The following is a 13,846-nucleotide window of genomic DNA, read 5'->3' as shown; positions in this document are numbered from 1 at the left end:
GGCAGGAAGACCATAGGGCTCACCTCATTACTTCTTTTCCCTTAGGCTCACTGTCTTGATGCCTGCTGTCTGATATTTGCAAAGTTGCTTTATATATTTTGGCCTGTTTTCTGGTTGCTTACAGAAGATGGGCAAGTTCTCTATCTGTTACTCCTTCATTGGCAAAAGCCTCCTCATCCTTTAGCACAGGCTCAAATGTTAAATTTATCCACATAGGAAAGATTCCTCTGGCTTCCAGGACAAGGCCCATGGACTCCAATCTCAAAATGAAAAGCCTTTGGCTTCTTCCCAGTCTGTCTATCATGCCTAGAAAAAAGATTTCAGTGAGGCTCTCAGTCAAAAAAATCAAGCAGGTTAGGGACAGTGGGGACCAAATGGTGTTTAAGACCTCCACATGCAGAGGACAGGAACATGCAGAGGTCAGAGAAGCAGCATTGTGTGTCAAGCAGCACACGTGTATGCTGCACATGGCAGCAGGCAAGCAGAATGGCAGGGGGTGCAAGGCCCCAGCCCTGCAGTGAGGCCCACTGGGTTTGAATTCCAGTTCTGCCACACAGTGATTGTCACATACTTAGACAGCGGCCTTAACCTCTCAGTGCCTGTTTTCCCAGGTGTAAAGTAAGATGATATGAGTACTCATCTCATAGGAATAATATGAAAAGTAAATGAGTTGACATACGTGAAGCACTTACAAGACTTGACACGTAATGAGTACTCTACACATGTGACTCAGTTTCGTCACCAGAGAGTTACCAGATCAAAAACTGGCTGGAGGACCTTCACTCTGTATTTGTGGCTCCCTTCCAAATGGGGGAGGCTTTCCAAGAAAGACTGAAACCAGATCTTATATTTACATTGTCTCAAAATATCTCCCTGTAAATCAGTTATTAATTACAAAGGGAAAAACTGTAACTTCACAGTGGAGAGAGCTGGAGGAGCGACCGTACCCCAGTTATCAACGAAACCTTCACCAACACTAGAATCAACTGACACCAGGCACCTCGGGTTACGAGGCACTCAGTAGGCCATGGCATCACATATGCAGGCAGTAGCCTGCCAAAACCATGTAACCTGAATGTAATCATGAGAAAATATCAGACAAACCCAATCTGGGACATTTAACAGAATCACTGGCCTATACTTCTCAAACGTGTCAAGGCTAGGAAGGACAAAGAAAGGCTAAAGAACAATTCCAGACTAAAGGAGACTAAAGCAATGTGGCAATTAAATGTCAAGTGTGCCTCTGGACCAGGAAAAAAAAGCGATGACAGTATTCAGGCAATTGATGAAACGTGAACATGGACTGTGGATTGTTAATAACATATTAATGTTAAATTTACTCAATTTTGATCATTATACTGTGGTTACATAAAAGAACACCTGTGTCCTTAGAAAATGCATGCTGAAGTACTTAGTAGTTAGAAAAGAAAATAATCCCAGCCTCCTTCCGCCTCCCAAGATCTCACTGCTCAGGAGCAAACTTGGACTGGAGGAGCACTTCGCCACAGCATCATCAGGTGGCACTGTGTGCCAGCACAGCCTGGCTGGTGGACCGGACCCAGGCACAGGCAGAGGCCTATTCTGTACCACACAGACTGGATGTTTGTGGCACAGGAAAAGCTGGGAAAAGGAGGATGGGGGCAGTAGGCTCAGGAGCCTGGCTGTCCTGCAAGACACAAGTATGCTGCCTTAGACCTACACTAAGAAGGACCACACAGGGCACCACAGCAGCTACAGCCAGTGAGAACAAGCACCAAGCAGCTCCCTGGTAGGGCTCAGCAGTTCACAAATGCTTTGAGACAGTGCCTCTCCTACCCACCACCCGTCTCCCTGCCCTTATGCCTCATATCGCCCCAGACCAAACTTCATCCATCACCACATCCACACTAGCCTGGCCTGAGGACCTCCGTGACTGGGAGAATGAGATTTCACTATAAAACAGCTGCATCCAGGATAAGGTCCTGTCCGTAGCAGCAACATTCCAACCCAGCTCATGGTGACACTATGGCATGTGTGCTGGACATTTTCCTGAAGGTTTTTACCTATTTAGAATATTAGTAGATGATTTATTTAAACACACTGGGAAAAAATTCAATATGTAATCTGCTAAATGGATTAATAGGCAATTTAGCATCCCTGTTTGCTCTAACTTCATATAACAGAATCAGTTTTTTTTTTTTTTTTTTTTTTTTGCCAGTAATTGATGGGGTTTCTCAAAGAAATCTGAAGGCAGAATAAAGCTAGGGCTCTTGACAGGAAAAAAAACACTTGAATCTCCCTACACTATGTCTTTAGGACCGTAACACATGTCCCTCATCTCCAGCCTCTCACGTGCTTCTGAACCCCCTTTTTGCTCCAGGGCCTGGACTGAGGGTCAGGGCATAATGGAATAGCAGACTTGTAACATACAATGGGCTGCCTCAGACACCCCCAAGGCCAAGCCCTGGCAAGTGAAGAGTAGCCAGGTCAGTAACATGCTTGCTTAAATGTGCTCTGAGCAAGCCTCCCCGACATATTCCACTGCACCCCATGTGAAGACGGGATGCACATAAACTGAGTACAGAAAGCCCTGCTCGATGTAACCACCTGCAGATATTTTTGCCCAAAACTCTGTACCCAAATAGAAAGCTGCTCTAATGATCCAATGCTGCACACTGCACAGGGCTCTGGGTAAAAGGACGTGGCATGCACCATGTGGCTGTGTTTCAACTATTCCTATAGGACAGTGTCATGCTTACGTCATTTAAATGCACTGTTACTACCTCATGCCTCTATGTCATTTCATACTGTTAAATGAAGATGTCTTCTAACAAAATGGAAAAGCCCACGAAGAACACAGATGAGCTGAAGAGGCCTGGAAAAGCCCATGGACTAGACAAAAGCCTGGCAGAGGAAGCATTTTAAGTAAGATGAATGTATGAAAAAGCAGAGTTGGCCCTGTATGTGTCCTGACTTACTCTGCATACAAGAAATAAAGAAAAAGCATGAAAGTTGTTGATGCCCATCAATGGTTGGTGACCGGAAAAACCATGAATACACAATATCACGTCTTTAAAAGAAGTTTTAAAGCCAAGAAAAACACTGGTGGGGTATCCCCAGCCTCTCCCTCCTTTCTCGTGCCACCCCACCCAATGTCCGCACCATGAAACCTGCCCTCAGTGTGCTGAGCTCACCAGCCTCTGCCTCCTCCTCCCCAAGATGGCTTGAGTGGAACCTGCTTATGGCACAAAATGCCCCTTAGAATGAAGAGGGCACACTAAACCAGAAGATGCAGCAGGAGGGCATGTGATGCTCAGATGGGGCTGTAGTAAGTCAACGGAGAAGGCTTCTCACAGGCACTAAGGCGACTTCGATGCATGACAATCCTGCCGTAGTAGGTACAGAATTTTTAGAATGTACCAACAACTGAACTACTGTCAGAGATGTTCTGTAGCAAAGCCCAACCCCTCCAAGCCTGCAACCGTGCTCAGTGGGCGACGGTGGTTCCCAGGGCTTGCCTAAGCTGGCGATCTGTGCCCACACCTCGAGAGCTGCTTACAATCCAGGCTGAAAGTATCTCTACCTTCTCCACATCTGTGTGGACTATGGCAGACAATCCATAAAAGCTAGTTAACAACAAGGAGAGGCTTTGTTACTATCCAAATGGAAGGTCTGCACAACCACACTGCCTAGCTCTACCACTTACTGGCTGTGTGACTTTGAGTGGGTTACTTAATCTCTCTGTGACTCAATCTCCTCATCTATAAGACGGAGATACTATCAGTCCCTACTTCTTAGGCTGTTTGAGGACTAAATGCCCAAGCCTGGGCGAGCACGGCATGTCTGTCCACATCACCGTCTAGCTCAGAAGGCACTACCAAGAGGATGGGGGCCAGGCGGTTACTGGGTCCCTGTTTCTTCTTCTGTGACCCCAAAGATAAACAGTCTATGTTTCTCAGGGGCTGCCACATGAGATGTAAACCTGCTTTAAAAGAAAGGTTCTCAAGGAAATAATACAAATGGAGCATGCAGTACATGCAGACCCTGACTTGACACCCAATAATTTAATTCATCCTCTTTAAATGCACCCGTAAAAGAGGCCTGAAATGGAATAAGGCTCTCTGGAAAACCTCTGAATACACTGCCTCTTTTTTCTGAGACCCTCTGCCTCTACCCTCTCCAGCGCTGGTCTCTTCTACCTGAACTTTTGCTCTTACCACCCGCTCCGTGTCGAGAGCCCTTAGCCTGGTGCTTAGGTGGAGCTTCCTCAGGGACACTTCCTCGAGTCCCCAGGCGGAACCCCTCATTCCCCCTCTCCAGTGTGTTCAAGCTTCTACAATCCTCTTCATGCTATAATGGAATTGCCTGCCCGCCTGCCCACAGCCTGTTCCAGCTGTGAGCCCCTCAAGGACTGGGGACCAGTCTCAGCTTTTCGTCAAGGAAACATCCAATAGTGGGCTTGGCACCAAAGTACTTAAGAGATCCTGATAGTCCACTGTTCTTATACTTTGGAAACAACACACTGACCTTCTAATCTGTTCTTCTAGAGCAAATATGAGTTTGCTGAGGAATTCACAAACTGAACCGATGCAATGGTTCTTAAACAGGGGCGATTTGGCCCCCAGGGGACAGTTGGCAATGTCGGGAGACATTTTTGGTTGTCACAATGAGAGATTCTACTGGCATTTAGTGGGTAGAGGCGGGATGGGCATGCTGTTAAATGCCTTGCAATGCACAGGAGAGCCTCCCGCAAGAAAGAATTATCTCATCCAAAGTGCCAACAGTGCCAGGCTGAAAAACTCTGGATTCAATGGATAGCTTCCCTAGCAGTGGAGTAATCTAAAAGAGACTCACCAACTGCTTCTATGCATACACGAGGAAAAGGATAATTCTTCTGGGTAAACCTCAAGATTATTAACGACCTTCCTTATAGTCATATGGCAACCAACAGGGAAACGAACTCCATGAAACTCAGCAGGTAACCTGAAGCCACCCAGAGCCCTGCAGACCCTTCCTCACCAGCGAGTAAAGGGACTCCATGCTCCCTGCTTCTGCTACTCTGGGGTAGGGCGGGGGTGCCTCCGCCTCAGATGCTAGACCTCAGCCTTGGGGTGGAATCACCACCCTCTGCCCAGCCAAGGAAAATCTTCACAAAGGCCCAGAAAAGCAGACCTAGGGTGTGACTCATGTATGCATGAAATGATTGATGAGTCATTTCAAATTTGTATTTTTAATGTTATCAACAGTCATAAAACAATAATGCTTTAAATAAAATTACTTAAATAAAAATAATTATCAAGAAAAAAATCAGAATTGTTCAGATAGAAAAAAAATGAGGTGAAGTGGCCACAGATACAGAGTAATCAGACAGTGCACCTGTGTGGAAAGAGGGGTGGAAAAAGCAGGCAGGCAACAGAGGAAGTGGCTCAGGGTGTCTGGGGTCCCAGGGACCCGGCTTACATTTCAGTTCTGCACTTACTAACCAGGAGCCCTTGTACAAGACACTTCACCTGCTCACCGACCGCTTCTGTACAGGGTTCCTGTGAGGGGGTTGGCATGCTGGGAACTCAGTGAAGAGCAGGCTGCAGGAAAGAGGCCGGCTCCAGGGGCCAGCACCACCACCTACTACCATGGGCCCTGGGCAAAGAAAAGCCAGCGACTTGAAGCAGGTTCATCACCTGGAAGTGGGGCAGCCCCAGGCACCCACTGCCCTCTCTCTCAGAGCCCACATGAGGGCCCTGCCGGTAAAAACACAAGAAAGGTTAGGTCAAGGAAGATTATTTTGGCCATGAAAGCCACCTGGTTTTGGCACATGCTAATCTGGATTCACACTCACTGGGCTGGCTGGGCTAAAGTTGCTTTTCTTTCTTTCTTTTTTTTTTTTTTTCACTGCCATGCACTCTGTGAAGAGGGCTAAAGGTAAAGACATTGTACAAACAAGAAAGAAAGGGAAATGTTTAACCTAATTCAGAAAATAAGTTACTTAAGCACTTGTGAAACATTCTTCAGCCCAACTCATGAATACACTGTAATAACAAGGATGAAGACACACCCCCAAAAAGGGCCTAACATGTGCCTGACACCAACCCAGCTTCCTCAAATACATTCTTTCTCATCTCCATAGCCCCAGAAAAGACAGATTATTATCCACATGTTACTGGGGAGAAAACTGAAGCTTTGAGAAATGCAGAAGTTGCTCAGGGGCACCACATGGCAGAGCAAAGCAGACATGGATGCTGGGTCAGGCTGGATCCAGAGCCAGGGATCCCGTTATTTTTAACCACTTGTAAAACCCCTTCAACAAATCTTCATGTTTGTGCAAATATACTAACTGCAAAAGACTTTAAACAGGTATTAAAGCAGCGGAAGCATGAGAGGCCCCAACAGGGCAACATGCGGCCAACAGAGGTATTCAAAAGTTTAAAAAAATGCATTTGGTAAGTTATTCTACAACTCAGATTGTCCCCTAATTCAGACAACTTCCTCTTGTCCTGATTTTATTCGAAATTAATGAAGTTACATGATAAATCAAGCAGCAGATCGCCATTATGGATAAATGCTACCAAATAAATAAACATTTAGAAAACTTGAAAACTTTCTAAAAATGAAACCTCTGAGCCAGCCAGCATGCTAACATTGGCCACAACACCAGCCTGGCATGAAAAAAGGGGTGTTCTTCCTTTGCCCGTGCTGGCACTCCAGAGGGAGGGAAGGACAGCGACACTGATTGAGTTTGTGCTGGGTTCCAGACCCAAAGACAGGTGCCTTCACTCGTGAGCTCCAGCTCCAATTCAGCTGTCACTGTATTCTGTTATTTTACCAGGAGGAGGTGATCACTGAGTGAAAGGCTACTGGGAAACAGAGTATTCACATGATCTCAAAGTATTATCACTGCAGAGATCCCTTATTAATTGCCCAGGGGAAGATCCCTTATTAATTGCTCCCTTTACAAGGGAGAGACTGAGAGGTCTTCCATCCACCATCACCAAGTCATCAACCTTATTAACACTAATAGTGGGGCAGCGTGATGTCACATGCCTCCTGGTGGAATGTACATGAAACATACAGCGCCGCTTATGGAGTGTTCTTGCCATAAAACAGGGTATCTGAATCTAATAACTGCTCCAGACCAAACTCAGGAAAACAGGGGTCGGTGAAACAATTCAAACACCACAAGGAAACACCCAGACAACTCCAGAATGTGGGGCACTCCACATAACAAGCAGCCAGGACTCTTCAAAAAGCCAGAAACATTTAAAAAAAAAAAAAGTGTGCATGTATGTGTAGGAGGAGGTTCTTCTAGAAATGAAAGTGACTGAAAACATAACCAAACACAACGTGTGGACCTTGATTAGATCTCAGCTTTTAAAAACTCCAGCTATAAAAGACTTGTGACATTTGGGGAAATGTGACTATGGACTGGGTATGAGATGATATCATGGAGTTATTACTAATTCTCTTAAGTGTGATGATGAAATTGTGGTTATGTGGGAGATTGTCCTTATTTTGGGGAGACTTAGCTGAAGTATTTAGCAGTAAAGTGTGATGCTGGTCGCAACTTACCTTCAAATGGCTCAGCCAAAAAAAAAAAAAAAGCATAAAGAGATAAAGCAAATGTGACAAAATGTGAACAACTGCTAAATCTAGGTAGAGGGCAGACAGATGTTCAGTGTATTATTTTTCATCTTTTCTATGTTTGACATTTTTAGAGATAAAAACCAGGATGGGGTGGGGATAGGTGATCATAGGGAAGGTTGTGCCAACACAAGTCTGTTCACGCAGAGCACATAGGGAGGCCAGTTTACCATGGAGAAAACCCCAGAAACTCTCATTTAAGATATCAAAGCTGAGTGGACTGGTTTGTGATTTTACTTTGGATTGCAGGAAAAAAGTTATCACTTCTCAGTGTCAGCAGTGTTTTTGTAAAACATGGACACACTTCTCCCAGCTGGCTAGCCCCCATATCTACAACAAAAATAGGCAGGCAGATTTATCCAAGCTCTCAAAAGGCTTGTTTTATTAAAAACCAATTCTGTCTACACTTCAGCCCAGAACCCTGACTGTGCACGGTGAGGGAGGCTTGAGTTTGCTTTGCATTCACATGTCCTGAGAGTAAACACCCCCAAATGCCAACACACACACTGGCCAACACGACCTTTGGCTGACAGCTGGGTGGCCACCCTGCACTGGAACAGTTTGCTGAGCTCTAGGACTGCTCAGCTCTGTTCTGCTGAGACCCTAGCTGAGCAACTTTGTCAAGTCACAGACTATAGACAAAACCACCAAAATGAGGAATTGCTTGGCAGGCCGACTATGACAAAGCCCCCTCGTTTAAAGTGTTTCTTTCTATGCAGATACCTAGTAGACACTTCAGAAAACTCTAAGTGGAAAGTATCTTCAGAAGCTTGACTCTGAGTATGTTCATCTTTCCTTGCGTACACAGGGTACCTTAGCTGGAGCCTCTAGGAAGCCCGCCAACTCAACAAGGCAGTGCTGACACTGGGACATGTGTGTGGGTGGTGCCTGTAACAGTCTGTGTTTATGCAGCTTGAAGAATGGGCTACCATGTATGACCTGGCATATACGTTCTCAACTGCCTGGACTGAGAGGGTCTATAAACCCTACATAGCAAAGCAAGAAGTCTATCAAAGCACCAGAATGATAAATTCTTGCAGAACCAGAATCCTCCCCAGAGACATTAATATATATAAGTAATCTTCCTTCAGGACAAACCTCCCCAGATTAAAAACAAGAAAACAAACAAAAACAAACAAAAAAAACAAGGCAACGTGTAAGTGGAGAAAAGAGTGATTTTTCTGGATAGAAAAAGGAACATAAAGACAGTGGTCTGAGGGGTCACTGAAATCAGGGAGGTGAAGTAAGGAAAATTACCTCACAGCTTATCTGCAAAGAAGTGGGTTCATTCTACAGTCAGAGCTGGTCCAACAGGAAACACCAGTGTTGGCCATCAGGACTGGGGAAGCGTTCCAGAAGAGAGGCAGCAAGCCCATTGCCTTGAGGGCCATGGGTACTCAGAAGGGAAAAGACTGTGATCTCAAAAACAGCCCCTCAAAGGATAGCGGCTGTTTAAACTGCTCAGAACAGACTGGTTGGTATTTAAAATGTTTGAAGATAACAGAACCGAGGAAGGATGGAGTGGCCTCACCTTAACACACACTAAGACTTCCCTCCCTCAGGGCTGCGAGGGGGACCCTCGTCAGGGGAGCCTGGCCTTCAACAGACGCCCCTCCTGGCAGCTCCGCCAGACTGAGAAGGAGGGAGGACTAAAAGCCCAGGACAAAGCCAAATGGCTCGCAGATGTACTTTCTTAAGGCTACCTTGATCTCTTTCCTCTCCCACCTTAGAGATTCCTTCCTCTTCCCAGTAGTTCAAGAAGGAAAAGCCTTGCAGTTCTATTTCAACAGGACCAAGAAATCTGAGAGATAAGAAGGGCCCCACCCTGACTGCATCCCAGTCAGTGGGCTTCTCCTTGTCCAGCTCCCAGAGTGCCATTGCCCTGGCCTGCTCTGTCTGCTTCTAGGTAGGGGGAGGAGGCTCTTGCTCTCACCTCCATTTCTGTGTCAGGGCAGACATAGCTCTAGCCTTTCTAGCTCTTCTCCCCATCACTCCTACCCACATCACCCCAGGACCCACCAGCCATTTCCACAAACTCTGTCCACGTCAAGCCTCACAGTGAACAAGAGACTGCTTTCTAGTCCAATCTCTGCATGCAGAAAGTACCAACCACAGTGGGATTTGCACATGTGCTCACGCTGAAGATTAAGTAAAGAAGTGAGTATGTCCCTGAAGACTCCACTCAGAACACATTCAACCCGACACACTTCTCAGCTGCGAGCAACTCTGCCCTGTCATCGTCACATTTCCTTCTTTGAATCACAAGTGTTAAACCCTAGGGGATAAGCCGGGCCATCAGCATCAATCAAACCTATGGAAACAGCCAGAGCTAGGCTAAGAAACCTCAGGTTAGGGAGCAAAATAAAAATTTAACCTACAGTTCCTTCAGAGAGAAAGGAAGGCTGTCTGGAGGACAGAGAAGTAGGAGGGGTAGGAAGATCCACTCACCATGTCTTTAAAACACACACACGTACAGTACATGCGCCCAAGTCAGCAGCGGATTTTGGCTAAGTTGTCACAAATTATTACTGTGGGAACAAGTGGGTATTTGTTTAGCAGAGAAAAAGCAAGGCAAGTTGGGACTAAAAAGGAAAGAAAAAGTGGCAAACATAGAGAGTTGGGCACTTTTAAGACTTATCAAGGACAGGCCACCAGAAGAACGCTGTATCCATGATCAGAGCCTCTTCAGGGTTACTTAAAGCATGAGAGAATTCACTCAAAGAAACCCCAAGTTATAAACAAGCAAGGTGGCCACTCCAGCAACTGGACCCTACAAGACAAAGGCACACAGCTGCAAGATCCCTCCTGAGTACCCCAAAGCATACTTTCTGCAGGAACTCTCCACTCTGTCCACACAAGCACAGTGGGGAAGTTTTGAGAACAAGTCATTTTTGGAATTAATGACTCTGCACAGATAGTTATAACCTTTCCTTCCCCCTAAAACGCAGTCACAAGGGCACTCCTAGGCTTAAATGCCGAGCAAAACTTCTTGTTACTTTAATAAGGGAAGGAGGTACACGATGAAAAACAGAAGCCCCCCCCCTCCCCAAATAGCACACATGACAACAGGGTGGGGGCTTCCTTCTCTATTCAGCCACTAGGGTGCCCAAGTTTAATGGAAAAGGAAACTTAAAATATAAAGAATAAAAGTGGAAAAGGAATAGCCAGGGGAAGCTATAGATGCGGCTTATTAGGAAAGCTTGGGACAGAGATGGAACAGGTGGGCCTGTTCCGGAAGAAATGAGAGGAAGGGGATCTGGGGAAGAAGGCAGACTGGGTGGGTCCTACCCTGACAAAAGGGAAACTAAAGCTAAGGAAGAAGGGCCACGGAGAGGGAGGCGGGTACTGGGAAACGGAAGGCATGGCCCTAACACTCCAGGTGTTGAGAGGGATGCAAAGTAGCAGGATTTAAATGTGAACGGAGAAGGTAAATCCCTGAAGAGTGAAAGGGCAGAAAAGAGCTCAGCATCGCACTGGAGATTGAGGGATGTGGGTTCTAAGCACGAAGAGCCCCTGAGAAGGGGCGGACAAGGGGATGTCACCCTTGGGGGTCACGACTCCAGGCTGGGAAGTGGGGTAACAATTCGAGATGGTTAGGTGGGAGGTAGGCGAGTTTTAGACTGGCGTCTCAAAAGACAGACGTTTAAGGTGGAAAGGGGAAGGGTCACTCCTGGCTGGAGGCCACAGCGAGTAGGGGAGGGGCGCGGGCTACCCCTAGTGCAGGAATACCCAGCCTGGGTTTGCGGGGGAGGAGGAATTCGGGTCCCAAGGCCTGAACTCTTCGCGCAGGAGGGGCCTCCAGGGGGGCCGGGCCGCGGCTGCCGCGCAGGGCCTCCGGAGGGGCGGGGGTCCCAGACTCACGCATTAACGTGCTGAAGGCCACGACGCCGAGCAGCCCCTGCAGGAAGATGCCGAAGCTGTGCATGAGCGCGCCGCTCTCGCAGCGGCCCGCCCCGGACGCGACTGTGGAGGGCGGCCCGCCTGGCAGTCCCCGGCTCGCGTTCCCGGCGGGGCCCTGCATGGCAGGCCTCGCGGGAGGGGCGCGAGGGCCCAGGGCCCGCCCGGCCTCGCTGCCTGCCGGCGCAGCGCCGCCAAACCCGCAGCCGGGAGCCGGAGCCCAAGCCCGAGCCGGTACCTCCGCCCGGCCGCCGACTCCGCGCCGCGCGTAACCCGACGTCTGAGATCGCAGTGCCTGATTGGCGCAGCCAAGGTTGGGGCGGGCCTCGGCCGCAGCAGCTCTCCCCACTCCCCGAGGGGCGGGGCTCCGGCCGGGCCAGGGGGCGGGGTCGCGGGTCCCACTCCCCTCTCCAACCCCGCCACGCCCGCAGGTAGACAGGCCAAGTGAGCCGGGCACCGCAGACCGGAATGAGAGCTTGGGAATCACGAGCTCCAGGTCCGGAGGTAGGAGCTGGGACGGCCTGTGGTCAAATTATTTTTCCCTCTAAAGCAAATCCCTATATCCTAGAGAATTTATTAACATTCCTGAATTCCACCCTCAGAGATCCTGATTCAGTAGTTCTGGGGTGGGGCCCAATAGTTTGCAGCCTGGATTATTCTGAAGCAAGTGAATAAGGAAAATAATCTAAGACTGAGCACAGGAGTCTTCCTTCCAACCCAGACATTTGAGTCTTTTTCCTACTTCCCTAGCTAAAGGCTTATCAAGGCCCCAAGTCTATTTTCTTTTTTCATAGACATAATTTAAATGGTCACCTGAATCCAATCACTTTCATTTTGAAATATACCAGGTTTCACACTGAAAACCTGACGTGCACATGTCCCACCTTATTCACTTGGGGAGCACAACTACCTTTAGAGTGTAAAAGACAAATGGTTGGTATTTTCCAGGCTCCAACATCCCCCTGCACACACACACTCCCACCTAACCCTTTCCAACTTCTCAGAACCTGTGCTCTGCCTTTAACGAGACCCTGAGTCCCCATTCTGTCATCCATTCTCCCAGCCCAATCTGGGCTCTCTCTGGATACCCTCTTGTTGGTGCTCTAGAGCCACTGACCTTCCTGCTGCAGAATGTCAGTGAACACATGGTGTAAGTCCAGTTGACACTGAGCTACATGTTTTCAACAGTAAATATCATCTCTAGGAAAAAGTTTCCTATTAAATAGCCCCCCAGATTCCAATTACCTAAGAGGGTTAAATGCTACCTAAAAGCTTTCTTGGTGAACAGGACTATTAACCTGATTAGAGAATAAAAATGCAATTCTCCAGCCTTCTCTTACATTTTCACACCTCTGTGCCTTTATGTACCATTCTAGCTGCATGGATGCCATTCCCTTTTCCCTGCTCCATGAACTGCTCCTCATGCGTCAAAGCCTTTCTGACCTCCGTCTCCCTCTTGCTCCCACGTTACCTAGTGTGTACTGTTCCACCAAAACTTTTCAGACTGCTAAATTTGACAGCTGTACACATGTCTCTCTCCTGCAGCTAAATGTGAGCCTCCTGAGGGCAGGAATTATTTTTATTTACCCTTCAATTCAAATTCAGTATAATGCCTGGTACAGAGAACATGTGACAAAATGCTTAATTTAAATGGAATTTTAATTTATAAAATTTTAAACTCTCCACAAGTACTGGCCGTGGGCAAATACAGATTAAGAAAATAAATGGATAAGGGAAAATTAAAATTGCATGACTGTCTTTTAGTCTAAGAGGGATCTTATGAGGATGCTCAACAGTTAACAGTACATATTTAGAGAGAATCAAACAAGAGGCTACGTCTTAAAGCAGAAGAGATTATGATTGGGCATAAGGAGACTATTGATTGCTTGAAGACACAGACAGCTCAAGGAAAATTGGACACAGAGCTGAAAAGTGATGTTTTTGACAAAGAATTGTTCTGCACATCCAGCTGTGGAGGAATCCTTAAGGCTCACAGAGGAACAAACAAGAAGCAGTCTTCAGAGATCAGGGGCAGAATCCCCAATGCCAGGAGCAAGGTTGCTGTGGGGAAATTCTACTCTTCCTATCTTTCCTGAACTGGAATTAAAAAGCACCTAAATCCAGAAGATAAAGGATGAGACAGCAAGAGAGGGGGAAGAATTCTGGAGTTTTATTAAAGTAGGAAGGAACTTCTCATCCATTTGGAAATGATTCTCTGAGGTCCCGCTGGAAAGTTTTAAAAAATTTACTCTGGCCAAAATGCCTTCCTTGCTGTCAAATCAGCACAAAGTTAAGGTTAAACATAGCTTAAGACCTGTTTTCTTTAGTTTTCTCA

At 47.1% G+C, this 13,846-nt stretch overlaps 1 protein-coding gene across 1 annotated transcript in view; it reads right to left on the bottom strand.

Annotated features, from left to right (window-relative positions):
• LOC129034258 (store-operated calcium entry regulator STIMATE) overlaps nt 1–11,783 on the bottom strand; it is a 77,485-nt gene extending 65,702 nt beyond the window's left edge. Inside the window, exon 1 of the mRNA XM_054483886.2 lies at nt 11,476–11,783. Within this exon, the coding sequence (XP_054339861.1) occupies nt 11,476–11,635 (160 nt within the window). The 5' untranslated portion in view covers nt 11,636–11,783. The remainder of the gene's footprint in view (nt 1–11,475) is intronic.
• Nucleotides 11,784–13,846: the final 2,063 nt, after the last annotated feature.

Source organism: Pongo pygmaeus, chromosome 2 (genome assembly GCF_028885625.2).
Source record: "Pongo pygmaeus isolate AG05252 chromosome 2, NHGRI_mPonPyg2-v2.0_pri, whole genome shotgun sequence".
Taxonomy (NCBI): Eukaryota; Metazoa; Chordata; class Mammalia; order Primates; family Hominidae; genus Pongo; species Pongo pygmaeus.
This window is presented reverse-complemented; position numbering and strand designations above follow the sequence as displayed.